The sequence below is a fragment of the Dreissena polymorpha genome, chromosome 2 (genome assembly GCF_020536995.1).
Source record: "Dreissena polymorpha isolate Duluth1 chromosome 2, UMN_Dpol_1.0, whole genome shotgun sequence".
Classification (NCBI taxonomy): Eukaryota; Metazoa; Mollusca; class Bivalvia; order Myida; family Dreissenidae; genus Dreissena; species Dreissena polymorpha.
Window position 1 is genome coordinate 40,585,798 of NC_068356.1, and position 16,271 is coordinate 40,602,068.

The window sequence follows — 16,271 nt, forward strand, 5'->3', positions numbered from 1 at the left end:
TGATGAGAAGCAAACAGCATGGAAGCTGACTAGTCTGCGAGTCACGTGCAGGCTGTTCTGGTTTTATTCTGTTTGAATATACATGTGGCCATTTTATCCCATTTTCTGAGTGTGAAACGCTTGATATTTGATTCTTTAATTTATGTAAAGTATGCCATTTCAATGTAAATGTCAATGCAAATTGTTCTTGATAATCTTGTTCCCATAGTTAAAGAAGTATCTTTACATGTTGTGAAAGTATTCACATATAGAGGAAGTAGCCGTATTGTTTCTGGGTTTTAATTTGAGCTGTGTTCTGTGAAAACTGGGCTTAATGCATTTGCATATAGTGTCATCCCAAATTAGCCTGTACAGTCTGCAGAGGCTAATGAGGGAGCACAGGCTAATCAGGGAACACATTTTCCACTTTTAAGGAATTTTTTGTTTAACTAAAGTCTCTTCTTAACAAAAATTCAGTGTAGGAAGAACAAATTGTCCCTGATAAGCCTGTGCAGACTGCACAAGCTAATCTTGGATGACTCTTTGCACAAGCCCAGTTTTGTCCACAACCAGTCTCATTCATTATGGTTGATTTCTAAAGTTAGATGCTGTAGGGATGAAAAGATTATTTATATATGTTTTGTGTTATATATTTCTCATTCATTAATGTCTGTTTTGTTTATGTGTCATGTTTGCTTCAAAATAATAATTGTATTAATTGTATTAATGTTTATTTATACCAATAATTACGCTGTTTTTATATAATAAAAGCTTTAATTGTTTTGTTACACAAATATGTGACATAATACAACTAACAGAAACTGGATATGGCATACAGGTAGGTTTTATGAGTTACAGTAAACATTTTGCCACCTGTAAATTGAGCTTTTAGTTGACTTAATTATTTAAACATGTATACAATAGCAACGGAGTAGTTCTTAAAAAATGTCTTAAGTTTATCAAGCCCATACTAGTCTCGTCACATTCAATAGTGTCAAGTACCTGCTGGATATATATGTCCATTATATTACATTTAACACTGTGATTTTTAGCGAGGCTGTTTTCGGAGAAAACCTGAGCTTTTGTCATAGCCAGCTCCTCTTCCGCCGTCCGCTGTAGGCGTCGTGCTAAAACCTTAACATTGGCCATAACTTTTTAAATATTGAAGATAGCACCTTGCTATTTGGCATGCATGTGTATCTCATGGAGCTGCACATTTTGAGTGGTAAAATTTCAAGGTGAACATCATCCTTCAAGGTCTAGGGTCGAAAAAACAAAGTCAAGGGAAGTAATAAGCTTTAAATGGACATAGTTATCTGACCTGCCCACGTATATATTTTTGCTAAATAAATCAAAGCGGCGCAGTAGGTGGCATTGTGTTTCTGACAAACACATTGTGGTAAAAGGTCAAGGTCATCCTTTACGGTCTACGGTAAAAAATACAGATTTAAGGGAAGTAATAAGCTTTAAAAAGGAAGAAAATTATTTAATATTGAACATAGCCACTTTATATATTTGGCATGCATGTGTATCTCATGGAGCTGCACATTTTGAGTGGTGAATCTACAGTCACGATAGTGGCTTTTAATTATTTGCTACTAAAAATAGAGATTTGTTACAGACAATTATTTTAAAGGGAAGTAATTTATATAATTATAAATCTCATATTACATATTTCCTTACCAAGAATTGAAGTTCTGTTCACAGTTACTGTACAGATTTATTATATTGATTATTTATAACCCAAATGATTGATTTGTCAAAGTTTTTTTTTTAAATGATATAATTATAATTTCTTTGATGTTTATCACACACCTGTCCATAAATACATGATCAACTCTACTCTTTTAAACCACAGGCCTTGGTTGTCAGTGATGTCTGACATGGTTATAATTGACTGTGAGACCCTCTTCACCCCCCCCCCCCCCCCGGTTGGATTGGACAAAATTCAAGGGAAGTAATAACCTTTAAAGGGAGATGATTTCTATACCTGCCAAATGATAAATAGAAATTTTATTGCAATGCGGGGCAGTAGGGGGCATCTGACAAACACATCTCTTGTTGGGTCACTAGGTCAAAGGTCAAGGTCACTGTGACCTCTAAAAAAAATTCTGACAAGCTTTCGCAGCCGAGCGTGGCACTCGTTATGCGGTGCTCTTGTTTAACTTAAGCATTTAAACTTCTGATACAAGCATTTCTAAAAACAAGTTTACAATTGTTTGTAAATCAATTTGTCCTGTTACCTAGGAAACGTAATCATCAGAAAGCCCCTTGATTATGAGGCTCTACCATTCCCTAAGACCGTGTCTGTTGTTGTGTGGGCGATATCCAGGGACGGGCTGCGGACTGGTACAGCAACCATAGAGATCAATGTACAGGACCTTAATGACAATGAACCAGTCTTTGACAAACAGGTGACAATCATAAAACAGTATTTTGAGTTTAAAGCTATATGTATAGTTAATTTTAATTTCATATTTAACAAAACATTATGTGGATGGATGAGCTGCTATTCTGCCAATTGCTTTCATTAGTATCAGTTTGATACAAAGATAAGCTTTTACCCTTTACCACTCAGTTACGTATTTTGAGGCTTTTGTAATCCCTTAGAAAGTTAAAACCCCTTCTTGCTACATTCAAGTTTTTAAGGCTTCATTTCCAACCCTATGTTACTGATAGGCAGACTACAGCATAAAACCTAAACAGCTTGGAAGTCACTTGCATGCTGATCTTGTTTAATGCTGATTGCAAATGTTATTTTAACTTTGCTTCTGAGCTGGGATAGGGTTGAGCCACATTACCTGTTTCTAGGTGTACATGTTGAAAGTGCCAGAGGACAGGAAGCATCCGTTCAGGGTAGGGGAGGTCATGGCGACAGACGCTGATTCCACAAGCTACGGGGACATTACCTACTCACTGGCAGGGTCTGGTTCATCAGACTTTGGAGTTTATACCGAGACGTCTGGATCGGTAAGATTTTTATATTTAGAAATTATTGTAAATGTGCTCTTATAAAAGGAGGCTTAATGCATGTGTGGACAGTGTTATCCCAAATTAGACTGTGCAGTGTGCACATGCCAATCAGGGACAACACTTTCCACTTTTTGGGATATTTTGTCTTTAAAGGATGTTCATGGAAATGAAAATGCAATCTAGGCATTGTCCGTGCTTAGCCTGTGCAAACTGCAGAGGCTAACCTGGGACGACATGTTTCTCACATGCATAAAGCCCAATCCTTCTTGAGCGGGGTTCTTATAAAATGTCAAAGTTTATTTTCTTGTTACTCAATCATTCACAGAAACTAAGTTCCTGTAAGTGAAATTGACATATTTCTATTAGTGTACCTTTTTGTTTGCCTAGAACTTCATTTTTCGCTGGAGTTTCTCATGAACTTATGATGTGAATTTGACAAAATATGCATTGGTATCTTAATAATGTGTACATTTGCATATTATCACATTTTTTCCCATTCATTGATTTTTTCATGAGCCATATTGTTTAGATTAAATGTTTCCCATTTCAGAACATGAAAGCCGTGATCTTTGTCTCAGAGACGGCAAATCTGGACTATGAGACGTACCCCGAGTACAACCTGCAGCTGATAGCCGAGGACAACGTCCGTAGCACCACCGATGTCAAGAACCGAGCGTCTACCACGGTAAGTCTGGCTGCAGCTTGTCTTGAGACCTATCGCTGTATCTATTGACCCTCGCTTTGGGAAAACTGCCCTTTATGTACGTGCATCAAGTGTCACCCCAGATTAGCTGGTGCATCCCGCACAGCCTACTCTGAGGCACCACTTTCTGCTTTTATGTGTTTTTTTGTGTGTCTTTTATGCTTTTTTTTATGCCCCCTTTCGAAGAACAGGGGGTATATAGTTTTCGCACTGTCCGTCAGTCTGTCTGTCTGTCAGTCTGTCTGTCAGTCTGTCAGTCTGTCACACTTTTCGTGTCCGCTCTCTAATTCAAATAGTTTTCATCCGAGCTTTACCAAACTTGGTCAGAAGTTGTATCTAGACAATATCTAGGTCAAGTTCGAATATGGATCATGCCGGGTCAAAAACTAGGTCTTTGTGTCACTTAGTGCATTTCAAAAATTTAGCATTGTGTCTGCTCTCTAATTGAAGTAGTTTTCATCTTTTCTTTACCAAACTTAGTCAGAAGTTGTATGAAGACAATATCTAGGTCAACTTTGAATATGGATCATGTTGGGTCAAAAACTAGGTCACGAGGTCACTTAGTGCATTTCAGGATTTAGCATGGTGTCTGCTCTCTAGTTTATGTGGCCTTCTGATTTATTTTGATATTCTAAGACATTGTTATGCCCCCAAAGGAGGGCATATAGTGATCAGACTGTCCGTCCGTCTCTCCGTCTGTCCATCACACTTTGCGTTTAGATTTCGAAAAATACTCATAACTTCTATGTCGCTTTAGATAGCTTTCATATTTGGCATGCATGTGTATATGGACAAGGCCTTTCCATATGCACACAAATTTTGACCCCTGTGATCTTGACCTTGAACTTAGGGTCGGCGTTTAGGTTTCGAAATCTGCGTTTAGGTTTCCAAAAAAGCTCATAACTTCTACCAAGCAAATACCAAGCGTTCATAGGGAGCATAAGTCATCTATGGTGACAGCTCTTATTTGTTTAAAGAAAGTCTTTTCTTAGCTAAAATCTATTGAAAGCAGAAATGGTCTTCCCAGATTAGCCTGTGCAGTCTGCGCACATGCAGTTTTCCCAGAACGTGGCTTTATTTAAGTTTTTGAATTGAAACTCTACGTATGCCTTCAGGGTTGATATTTAATGTCACTGAGCAAGGCCCATAACAGTGGCAAGAAATTGAGTCATGTTCTGAGAAAACTGGGCTTAATGCATGTGTGTAAAGTGTACCGGTAGTCCCAGATTAGCCTGTGGAGTCCGCTCAGGCTAATCTGGGAAGACTTTTTCCGCTTTTATGACAATCTTTCGTTTATATGAAGTCTCTTCTAAGCAAAATTCCAATTAAGGCGAAAAGTGTCGTCCCTGATTAGCCTGTGCAAACTGCACAGGCTAATCTAGGACGACATTTTATGCATATGCATTATGCCCAGTTTTCTCAGAACACGACTCAATTTAGCTGAATAAATCCCATGAAGCTCTCCATAAAATTTCAGTTTTGGTTTGCACGCAAGTCTATTTATATACTGTCTGAAGAAAACCCCCAAAGAGGACCAATGACAGAAAAAACAGTATAGATGCTTAAAATTGTTTCAAACATACACAAGCCTGCAATTTCTTGCAGAAGAACTTTTTTGTTAATGCTATAAATTTAGAACTCTTTCTTACATGTTTTTATTGACCTAAAGCAGTTGCTTATGTGTGTTAACATGTCATGATAGAGTTGACTGTAGATGTCTGTTTTTAACCCTTTGCATGCTGGGAAATTTGTCTTCTGCTAAAATGTCGTCTGCTGAATTTCTAAAATTAGCATTTTCTTCGATTTTTTTCAAAGAATACTATCAGAATAGCAAAAAGTTTGGATCCTGATGAGACGCCACGTTCTGTGGCGTCTCATCTGGATCCAAACTGTTTGCAAAGGCCTATAAAATTTGGTTCCCGCACTGAAAGGCTTAACCAAACAATTTGTAATTCAGCACATCTGAAACATTAAAAGGGTGTAATAAACCTTTTATCTCTACTAATTTACATGACAATCTCATTTTCTCTTTCGCTATTGTTCTTTTATTAGGCAATAATGGTGTAATAAAGTGCCTCCGATTACAACCTCATTTAACGAAAGAAAAAGTACTATGTTCGATTAAGTTGCAGTGCGTGTGACTCAAGTTCGTGTTATCCTGGTCTTGAGTTTGCATTATTTAAAACTCATATGAGTAGTGTTCTGAGAAAACTGGGCTTAATGCATGTGCGGAAAGTGTCGTCCCAGATTAGCCTGTACAGTCTGCACAGGCTTATCAGGGACGACACTTTCTGCGTTTATGACATTTTTTGTATAAATCTCTTCTTAGCAAAAATCCAATTTAGGCAAAAAGTGTCGTCCCTGATAAGCCTGTGTGGACTGCACAGGCTAATCTGGGACGACACTTTACGCACATGCATTAAGCCCAGCTTTCTCAGAACAAGGCTCATTATTGTATCATCTTACATTTACGAATCTCTGACGCATGCATTTTGTTTTCTCAGTTGATCATCATTGTGGAGGACAGGAACGACATTGTCCCTCATTTTAATGAAGACCTCTACGAGTTCAGCATCATTGGTACCCAGGAGACTGGCATTGACGTTGGCTTCGTGTTTGCTATGGACGAGGATTCGGGACTGAATGGAGAAGTTGAATATTCGTTAAACGTTTTAAACAACGGTGCGTTGGTTTGAGTGATCTTATTTTAACTTAATAAATAGAATGTTTCTTTCCTTTCCTTTTTTGTATGTCTTTCTTTAATGAAAACTACTTGATGTTTGGAAAAAATTCGGATATGAAACAAGACTGGTTATTAGATTGGCGAATGCGGGCGGGCTGGCGGCCTGGCTGGCGGGCTGGAGGGCGGGCGGAACAAGCTTGTCCGGGCCATAACTATGTCGTTCATTGTCAGATTTTAAAATAATTTGGCACATTTGTTCACCATCATTGGACGGTGTGTCGCGCGAAATAATTACGTCGATATCTCCAAGGTCAAGGTCACACTTTGAGTTCAAAGGTCAAAAATGGCCATAAATAAGCTTGTCCTGGCCATAACTATGTCATTCATTGTGAGATATTAAAATCATTTGGCACATTTGTTCACCATCATGGGACGGTGTGTCGCACGAAAAAATCACGTCAATATCTCCAATGTCAAGGTCGCCATGACTAAAAATAGATTTTTTTTAAAAACAAACTTACAAAGGGGGTTAATTTTGTTTGTTTATTTCCATCGTTCAGTTTGACTTTTCTCCCTTTATCAGATTTTTTTTCACAATGAAAACCTTGTCCCTTGTTTACTTAGTAATTTTGTGATTTGTTAATGTTGCACTTCTTTAAATTGTTCAGTTTATGTTAATATGACATACTTGTATATATAGATTTGCTTTAAAACTGTTTCCAGACGAGCAATACTTTGGCATTGAAACTGTCAACGTTGTCTCGTCCCGCCTGGGTGAGAACTTAAAACGAGGAAGGATATTCGTACGCAGAAGTCTGGAGTCATTGCCTGATAGGAAAATCTTCTCCTTCGATGTATTTGCTAGGGACAAGGGCACATCACCCAAGCAAGGTCAAAGCAAGGTGAAGATAACAGTCAGCAAAGGTGTCCAAGACCTCAAACCAAAGTGGAATGATACCATGCCATCAAAAATCCAAATTCCAGAGGTATGTGATTTAACTCTTTCAGTGCTGAAACCGAATTTTGAAGGCCTTTGCAAACAGTTTGGATCAAGATGAGACGCCACAGAACGTGGCGTCTCATCAGGATCCAAACTGTTTGCTATTCTGATAGTATTCCTTGAAAAAAATCGAAGAAAATGCTAATTTAAGAAATTCAGCAGACGACATTTTAGCAGACGAAAAATTTCCCAGCATGCAAAGGGTTAATATATATGAGCCTTGCTCTGGAAAAACTGGGTTAAATGCATGTGTGTAAATTGTCGTCCCAGATTAGCCTGTGCAATATACACAGGCTAATCAGGGATGACAATTTCTGCCTTAACAGGATTTTTGCTAAGAAGAGACTCCTTTCAAACAAAAATTCCATAAAACCGGAAAGTTGCAACCCCGATTAGACTGCAGACTTCACTGGCTCATCTCCTGACATGTATAGTACATGTTATTCATGGGTGAAATTGTCAGTGTGGGTCATTTATATGCCTTTACCATTCCAAAAACAGTGAAGGTTGATTAACTTCTGCTCTAGATCCTGTTTTTTATGTGTGCCAGTATCAATTTTTTGCAGTATAATGTGTCCATCATTTCAAATGTATAGTTGATTAATGATAAATAATTTGAATGCTATCTTATAAATAAATCAAATAGTGCATGCCAAAATCTTAAATTTTATGTTTTATTTATGAAACAGAATAGACCGTTAAATTCGGAAGTTACCAGGGTACAGGCCTTCCCGGCAAACGCATCATCGAGTATCAGGTACTCCTTCCTTGGTACTGGCGACACCTTGCGGGACTTTGAGTCTTTCAACATCGGTGCAAATACCGGCATCATCACTGTCGCCAAGACTTTTGACTACGAGCAAAAGCACATATACAATGTAAGTGTTTTGAATATTTCCCTCTACCACCATAAAATTGTTTAATACTAGAAAACAATTTTAGGTCTTTTAATTAGCTCGGCTGTTTTTGGAGAAAACCCGAGGTATTGTAATAGCCAGCTCATCGTGTCGTGTCGTCTGCCGTCCGTGTCGTGCTAAAACCTTAACATTTTGTTAACCTTTTGAACATTGGTTCTAAAATAAAAGTGCTACCACCTAAAACATTGAAACTTCATATGTAGCTGCACCTTGATGAGTTCTACACGCCACACCCATTTTTGGGTCACTAGGTCAAAGGTCAAGGAGCTTTCATTTATTCAAAACTGCACCCGCAGTCGAGCGTTGGCACCCGTTATGCGGTGCTCTTGTTAATGCAGAGCTCCAGATAAGGTTTTGTGAAATTCTTAAATTACTACCAGATTTTCAAAAATAATTCTTAACTCTGAAATTTTATTCTTAACGTTACTACTAAGTTTTGGAAAATAATTCTTATTTTTTCTAAATGACCTAAAAATAAATAATAACGGTTATTTTCATTCAAAAAAATCAAAATAAACATACTAGCAACTTTATTTATACGAGTTCAACAGTGTCTTTTCAGTATTATACAATTTTATTCGGCGTAAGCTGTATAAAGCCAGCTTTTCACCTTGACTTGACCTTTGTAAGTGTCCAATAATACTCAAATAAAATTTCCCGCGGCTAGGTACGAATGAATACACTTCATTTATTCCATTGGCTGATTTGAGTATAACACCAGAACATTGGAAACATATCCGCGTCTTTGTAACACTGTTTTACTGCATGAAACAATTTTATATCTAATGAAAAAGCTCAATAGATAGAACAGTTTTACAATCAATATTCGACATAAATACAGTTTGTGCGTTCACCTTTTATTTTCAGAGAATTACCAGCGCAAAAGCGTTAATACTAAAGGCTATGTTGTCATATTTAGTACTTACTTGCATTGCATTTCAACCCGCGAGGTTTCGGGTCATTTCGCGGCCATTTGTGTAAGTCAGAGTTTATATACAGTTCATCACCGGAGTGCGCAGAAGGGGTTGCGATCATTGTGTTACACCGGTCTTACTGACAATAACGTAGTGACTGTAATGCATTGCATTCCAATCCGCAAGGTATCAAGGTCAGTTTGCGGTCAGTTGCAGAAATCTTTATATAAACGCCGTCTCGTAAACTTTGTGCACTTGAAGTCTGTTTTGATCAGAAAGATACTAAATAAAGATATTCGGCGATATTATTGTGGTATGTCAATCATCGATTTTTAATATGGTTTCAACATTTGCATGATAAGGACCAATTTTGATAAAATTAATTAGAAATATTTATCCATTTAGACCAGTTTATTAAGCATGAGCACAATAATTCGCTATACTATAATTATGCAATTAAATAAGATTCGAGTATTGCCGGCTGACCTATATGCACTCGTTTATTTTCATGTTTCTTGTGTTTTTCTATTCTGTAAATATAGATATCTGAGTAATAATATCGCATAAAGCAAAATAAGCCACGAAATCTGGCGCAACACCCCGTAATTGATTTGCTTATGATATAGCTAAGAACTGCCCAGAAAAAAAGGCATCCGCTACTTTTTATCTCATAGAGATAACTTTTGATCGTTCATAAACATCGACCACAATCAACGCCGTATATCTTTTTTAAAGATGTTTCTTGTTTTTTCAAATACCTTCATATGCCCAAACTGTGCTAACATTGCATGCCTACATGATTTTTTACATTTTTCACAATTTAAACAGGTCTCCCCTTCAATCTTTTCAACGATTAGCCACAGAACTTGTCCCTTCCACTCGTTCAATGTTTTTTTTGTGTTTAAGTTTGGACCCGTCGTGTCGCGTTTTTGTTTAGCTTTTCCGACTGTGTCGGCAACTGAACATACAACATCGTATAAGATCTTTTCTATAATGTCTTTCTAAAGATTTAACTGTGGCTGACTTTGCGTACAATATGTTAAAAGAGTGTTTTTGGACGCTTTGCAGTTTTTTAGGACGCTCTCTGGGCGCCGCCATTGTTCTTTGACAGATAGACTGTATACGCCGCTTTTATTGGAAAAAATGTGCTTTGTTAAACAAACCTGATAACCATTCTATATAAGCACCGCAAAGATCTTTAAAACGCGAAAAGAACTCAATAAAAATCGATACGAACCGCTGTAAAAATAATATTCGTAACTTGATTTTGTAATTCGTAATGGTACAACAAGATTTTAAAATAAATACGTAACGGACTTGAAAATAATTCGTAATTACGAAAATACGACCCTTATCTGGAGCTCTGTTAATGTATGCTTTATGTGTTTTGTATACACTTCTGTGTTGCCGCTTTGTGAGGACAAAAATAGCTTGCATGCAATTTTGAGATAAAATTTCAATAGTAATGGAGGTTTAAAGGGATCTTTTCACGCTTTGGTAAATTAACAAAATTGAAAAAAGTTGTTTCAGATTCGCAAATTTTCGTGTTAGTTATGATATTTGTGAGGAAACAGTAATACTGAACATTTACCATGCTTTAATATAGCCATTATATGCATCTTTTGACGATTATAAAACCTAAAAATTATAAAGCGTTGCAACGCGAAACGATTGAATAATTTGGAGATTTCTGTTTTTGTTGTTAAATTTTGTATAACTACAAAGATTGCTTATATAAGGTATAAAATACATGAAGTATGTGTACTCGGCGGAATAGCTCAGTAGGTAAAAGCGTTTTTACTTCAGGACTCTTGCAGGACTCCAGGGGTTACTGGTTCGAAACCTGCTCCGGGCAATGTTCTTTTCCTTTTTTTAATTTTATTCTTGATTTTTTACTGGAGCTTTTACGATCCAATGTTTACATTTATCAATATAAAGCATTTAATGAATAAGTTAAAAAATGCCAAAATCTGTGAAAAGGCCCCTTTAAACTGAATGTTGTAATAATAATTTATTTCCTCAGTTTAATGATCTGATTATGTTTTTAAGCATGTATTTATTTGCTCTTTATTATTTGATTAATGTATTTACATGTTGCATGCAATGTGGTGGTTATATAACATTAACTGATGTTTTATAAACATATCTAGGCAAGTAACGGTGACAAGTGGGAGTTTGATGTAAGTGCATGTCAAAATATCACATTTGTGTGTTTTTGAAGAGAAATTCAAGGTTTTAGTGTGAAAGTGTTGTATCAGCGAATTATTTCTATATTTGATACAACAGTTTACAGCTTAGCCCTAAAAGAGGAAACTTTTTAGATGTGTGTCCCAGGTATCCCTATTCTTGTCCCTTTTTTCTTGCATGATTTTTGTGTGTTCTATTTTGCTTGAAAATGAAAAAAAAAGACAATTCTTGAGCAAATGTTATTATTTATATGCCCCCCTATGAAGAAGTCGTCAAATAGCCGTTATTCTTTGTGAGTGTCCATCAGAAAACAAACGGTCTCAGCCGTAACTTTGAAACATATTGATGGATTTTATAATAATAAACTTGTATATGTTTTGCATATATCACCTGCCTCCTCACCGCAAGGGCAAGGTAACACTAAGCAGTCAAGTCAAATTTTCCAAGACGAACTGAAAATTCCTTTCTCAGCCTTGCCATGTAGTGAGCGATTTTAAAATGACTATGAAATAAATGTAAACCACCAGTAGATGTTGTGTTGTGTGCATACCTTCTATCTCAAATATCAAGGTCACACTTAGATATCAAAGGTCAAATTTGAAAATTCCTTTTTAACCATATGTGTGAAACATCTGTCACCTTACCTGAAAGGTTCAAGTCACACTAAGAGGTCAAATTTCACATTTGAAAACAAAAGGTGAATGTGAGGTCATATGTGTCTTCACATGTCTTGTGTATAGTTAGTAAGATTAATTGATGTGCATTATTTTTAATTTATGAGTGATTTGCAAAATATGGGAAGATAAGTACTGGTTATGTGTATAATAAAGCTTTAAAGGGGCCTTTTTCACGTTTGGGTAAATTGACAGAATTGAAAAAGGTTGTTTCAGATTCGCAATTTTGCGTTTAAATTATGATATTTGTGATGAAACAGTAATACTGAGCATTTACCATGCTCTAAAATAGCCATTATATGCATCTTTCAACGATTTAAAAACCCGAAAATTATAAAGCGTTGCAACGCGAAACAAATTAATAATTTGGAGAGTTCTGTTGTTGTCGTTATATTTTGTGAAACTACGAGGATTGGTTATATGAAGTATAAAATACACCTGCCATTGTATCTGGAAGAATGGCCGAGAGGTCTAAATGGTAGGCTTTTAACTCCAGCACTACAGGGGTCAGTGGTTCGAGCCCTGCTGAGGGTTACCTTTTTATGTCCCCCACCCACAATAGTGGGGGACATATTGTTTTTGCCCTGTCTGTTGGTCTGTACGTTGGTCTGTTGGTCTGTTTGCTCCAACTTTAACATTTGCAAACACTTTTTCAATATTCAAGATAGCAACTTGATATTTGGCATGCATGTGTATCTCATGGAGCTGCACATTTTGAGTGGTGAAAGGTCAAGGTCATCCTTCAAGGTCAAAAGTAAAAAACAAAACAAAAAAACATGCATGTTTATCTCATGGAGCTGCACATTTTGAGTGGTGTAAGGTCAAGGTCATCCTGCAAGGTCATCCTTCAAGGTCAAAGGTCAAATATATTGGGGACATAGTGTTTCACAAACACATCTTGTTTTCTTTTTAAATTTTATTCTTGATTTTTTTACTGGAGCTTTTTATATCCAATGTTAACATTTTATAAATAACTTAATAAATAAACTTCAAAATCGGTGAAAAGGCCCCTTTAAAGCTTAGTTTAAAGCTTAGTTTATTTAAATATATGAAGTTCGCATTCTTCTAGCCTTCGATGCTAAGTGGTTTTCTTGTTATCAGATGCTTTTTCTGTTGTATTTTGTAAATGCTGATATGCTTTGACAGTCAAGTCTTAAATGACGACACCATAGTGTAAAATCACCATTATTTAATGACAGATTTTAATATTTTTGTTGCTACTGTATGTGGAAATGACATTTACTTTGTGAACTTACAGAGAATTAATGGGTTTGTTTTGAAATACGCATTTTCTGATGTGCACATTTTATTAAAACCCATACTTCATTCTAACTTTTGCTTGAATACTTCTTTGAAGTACCTGTAATGCAATATTATAAGTTGAACTTTTACTTCCGACTCAAATCTCAAATTGTTTCCAAGAGGGACTTGATTTTTCAATTCAACTGAGGATGTGTCATTCTACCCTATATATATATGGGGATTATAGTTGCCAGTACATCTGTATATTATATATATATATATATATATATGGGGAGCATATTATAAGTTGCCAGTTTGTACTTCCTGCCATCACACTTTTGCCCATATATATATATATATATATATGTATATATATATATATATATATATATATATATATATATATATATATATATATGGGGATTATAGTTGCCAGTACATCTGTACTTCCTTTCATCACACTTTTGTTACAGTTTCTTATAGCGCATTAAATATTTTACCGATCTCTTACATATTTGGCATGTAGGTACCTTGCATGGACCCCTACCTTTTGACGAGGTTTGAGGTCACTGGGGTCAAGGTCACCGAGGCTAATAATAATAGATTTTCCGTCACACTTTTGTTACAGTTTCTCATAGGGCCTTCAATATTTTACCGATCCCTTACATATTTGGCATGTAGGTACATTGCATGGTCCTCTACCTTTTGATGAGGTTTGAGGTCACTGGGGTCAAGGTCACCAAGGCTAATAATAATAGATTTTCCGCCACACTTTTGTTACAGTTTCTCATAGCGCCTTCAATATTTTACCGATCTCTTACATATTTGGCATGTAGGTACCTTGCATGGACCTCTACCTTTTAATGAGGTTTGACGTCACTGGGGTCAAGGTCACGGAGGCTAATAATAATAGTAGATTTTCCATCACTCTTTTGTTACAGTTACTCATAGCGCCTTCAATATTTTACCAATCTCTTACATATTTGGCATGTAGGTACATGCACCTTGCATGGACCTCTACCTTTTGATGAGGTTTGAGGTCACTGGGGTCAAGGTCACCGAGGCTAATAATAATAATAGATTTTCCGTAACACTTTTGTTACAGTTTCTCATAGCGCCTTCAATATTTTACAGATCTCTTACATATTTGGCATCTAGGTACCTTGCATGGACGTCTACCTTTTGATGAGGTTTGACATCACTGGGATCAAGGTCACTGAGGCTAATTATAGATTTTCCGTCAGACTTGTTACAGTTTCTCATAGTGCCTTCAATATTTTTCCGATCTCTTACATATTTGGCATGTAGGTACCTTGCATGGACCTCTACCATTTGATGAGGTTTGACATCACTGGGGTCAAGGTCACCAAGGCTTATAATAGATTTTCCGTCAGGCTTTTGTTACAGTTTCTCATAGCGCCTTCAATATTTTTTGGACTTCATACAAATTTGGCATGTAGGTACGTTGCATGGACCTCTACCTTTTGATGAGGTTTGACATCACTGGGATCAAGGTCACCAAGGCTAATACTAGATTTTCCATCACACTTTTGTTACAGTTTCTCATAGCGCCTTCAATATTTTTCCGATCTCTTACATATTTGGCATGTTCGTACCTTGCATAGACCTCTACCTTTTGATGAGGTTTGACTGACTAGGGTCAAGGTCAAGGTCACCAAGGCTAATAATAGATTTTACGTCACACTTTTGTTAAAGTTTCTCATAGCGCCTTCAATTTTTTTACAGATCTCTTACATACTTGGCATGAAGGTACCTTACATGTACCTCTACCTTTTGATGAGGTTTGATGTCACTGAGGTCACTGGGGTCAAGGTCACCGAGGCTTATAATAGAATTTCCATCACACTTTTGTTACAGTTTCTCATAGCGCCTTCAATATTTTACCGATCTCTTCCATAATTTGCATGTAGGTACCTTGCATGGACCTCTACCTTTTGATGAGGTTTGAGGTCACTGCCATCAAAGTCAAGGTCATCGAGGCTAATATTAGATTTTCTGAAGGTCACACTTTGGTTACACTTTCTCATAGCGCCTTCAAAATTTGACCGATTTCTTATGTATTTGGCATGTAGGTACCTTGCATGGACCTCTACATTTTGATGAGGTTTTAGGTCACTGGGGTCAAGGTCAAGGTTACAGAGGCTAATAAATGATTTTGTCAAGGTCACACTTTTTTTCCACACAATTTACCCATATATCGACAAAGCATCATCGGGGAGCATCCATCAGTTTTACTGATATCCTTGTTTGAACAAAGATACAAGTGAAGAGTGTGGATTGTCCCATTAGCTCAATGTTTAACTCTTTCAGTGCTGGAACCGAATTTTGAAGGCCTTTGCAAACAGTTTGGATCCAGATGAGACGCCACAGAACGTGGCGTCTCATCAGGATTCAAACTGTTTGCTATTCTGATAGTATTCTTTGAAAAATATCGAAGACAATGCTAATTTTAGAAATTCAGCAGACGACATTTTAGCAGATGACAAATTTCCCAGCATGCAAAGGGATAACTGTGTGACAGGATTTATGTTTTGAATGGTTATTGGAACACACTGAGATTTTGCCAATGTTTCACGTCCATTGAATATTGTTGCTATTATGGCAATGTCTTGTATTGTAGGATAGAGACTTAATGCCATTCATGCTGTTTGCTGATTGTTAGACGACCATAGATTTTGTTGAAGTCAAAGTAAAAAGCAATCATAGCCGTCACAGTATTACTTATAGATTGTTATAATAACTGATGTTGTGTTATAGCGAACATCGGAGGGTCCATTTATCCTACAGGTAGCCTCTGTGGCATTGTAGAGCTCCTATCTAACATTGTGCAGTGATTAAATTGTGCTCTAAATGTGTTCATGTCTTACATTCCGATGTACATATTCAAGCCACTTTGTCATATCAGTATCACAGTGCTAAAAAGCGTTGGTTCTCACTTGTAAAAGAGTACTCTTAATGTCTTATGTTACACTGTACAT

The 16,271-nt window shown here is 36.7% G+C and overlaps 1 protein-coding gene across 5 annotated transcripts in view; it reads left to right on the forward strand.

Annotated features, from left to right (window-relative positions):
* LOC127866711 (protocadherin Fat 3-like) overlaps positions 1 to 16,271 on the forward strand; it is an 86,306-nt gene that overhangs the window by 42,388 nt on the left and 27,647 nt on the right. For 3 of the 5 annotated variants that reach the window (XM_052407453.1, XM_052407454.1, XM_052407457.1), the window contains 7 exons: positions 2,227 to 2,393; positions 2,791 to 2,949; positions 3,503 to 3,637; positions 6,160 to 6,337; positions 7,062 to 7,324; positions 8,028 to 8,216; positions 11,320 to 11,349. In XM_052407453.1, the coding sequence (XP_052263413.1) occupies positions 2,227 to 2,393; positions 2,791 to 2,949; positions 3,503 to 3,637; positions 6,160 to 6,337; positions 7,062 to 7,324; positions 8,028 to 8,216; positions 11,320 to 11,349 (1,121 nt within the window). The remainder of the gene's footprint in view (positions 1 to 2,226; positions 2,394 to 2,790; positions 2,950 to 3,502; positions 3,638 to 6,159; positions 6,338 to 7,061; positions 7,325 to 8,027; positions 8,217 to 11,319; positions 11,350 to 16,271) is intronic. The other 2 variants (XM_052407455.1, XM_052407456.1) reach the window with 1 other exon arrangement.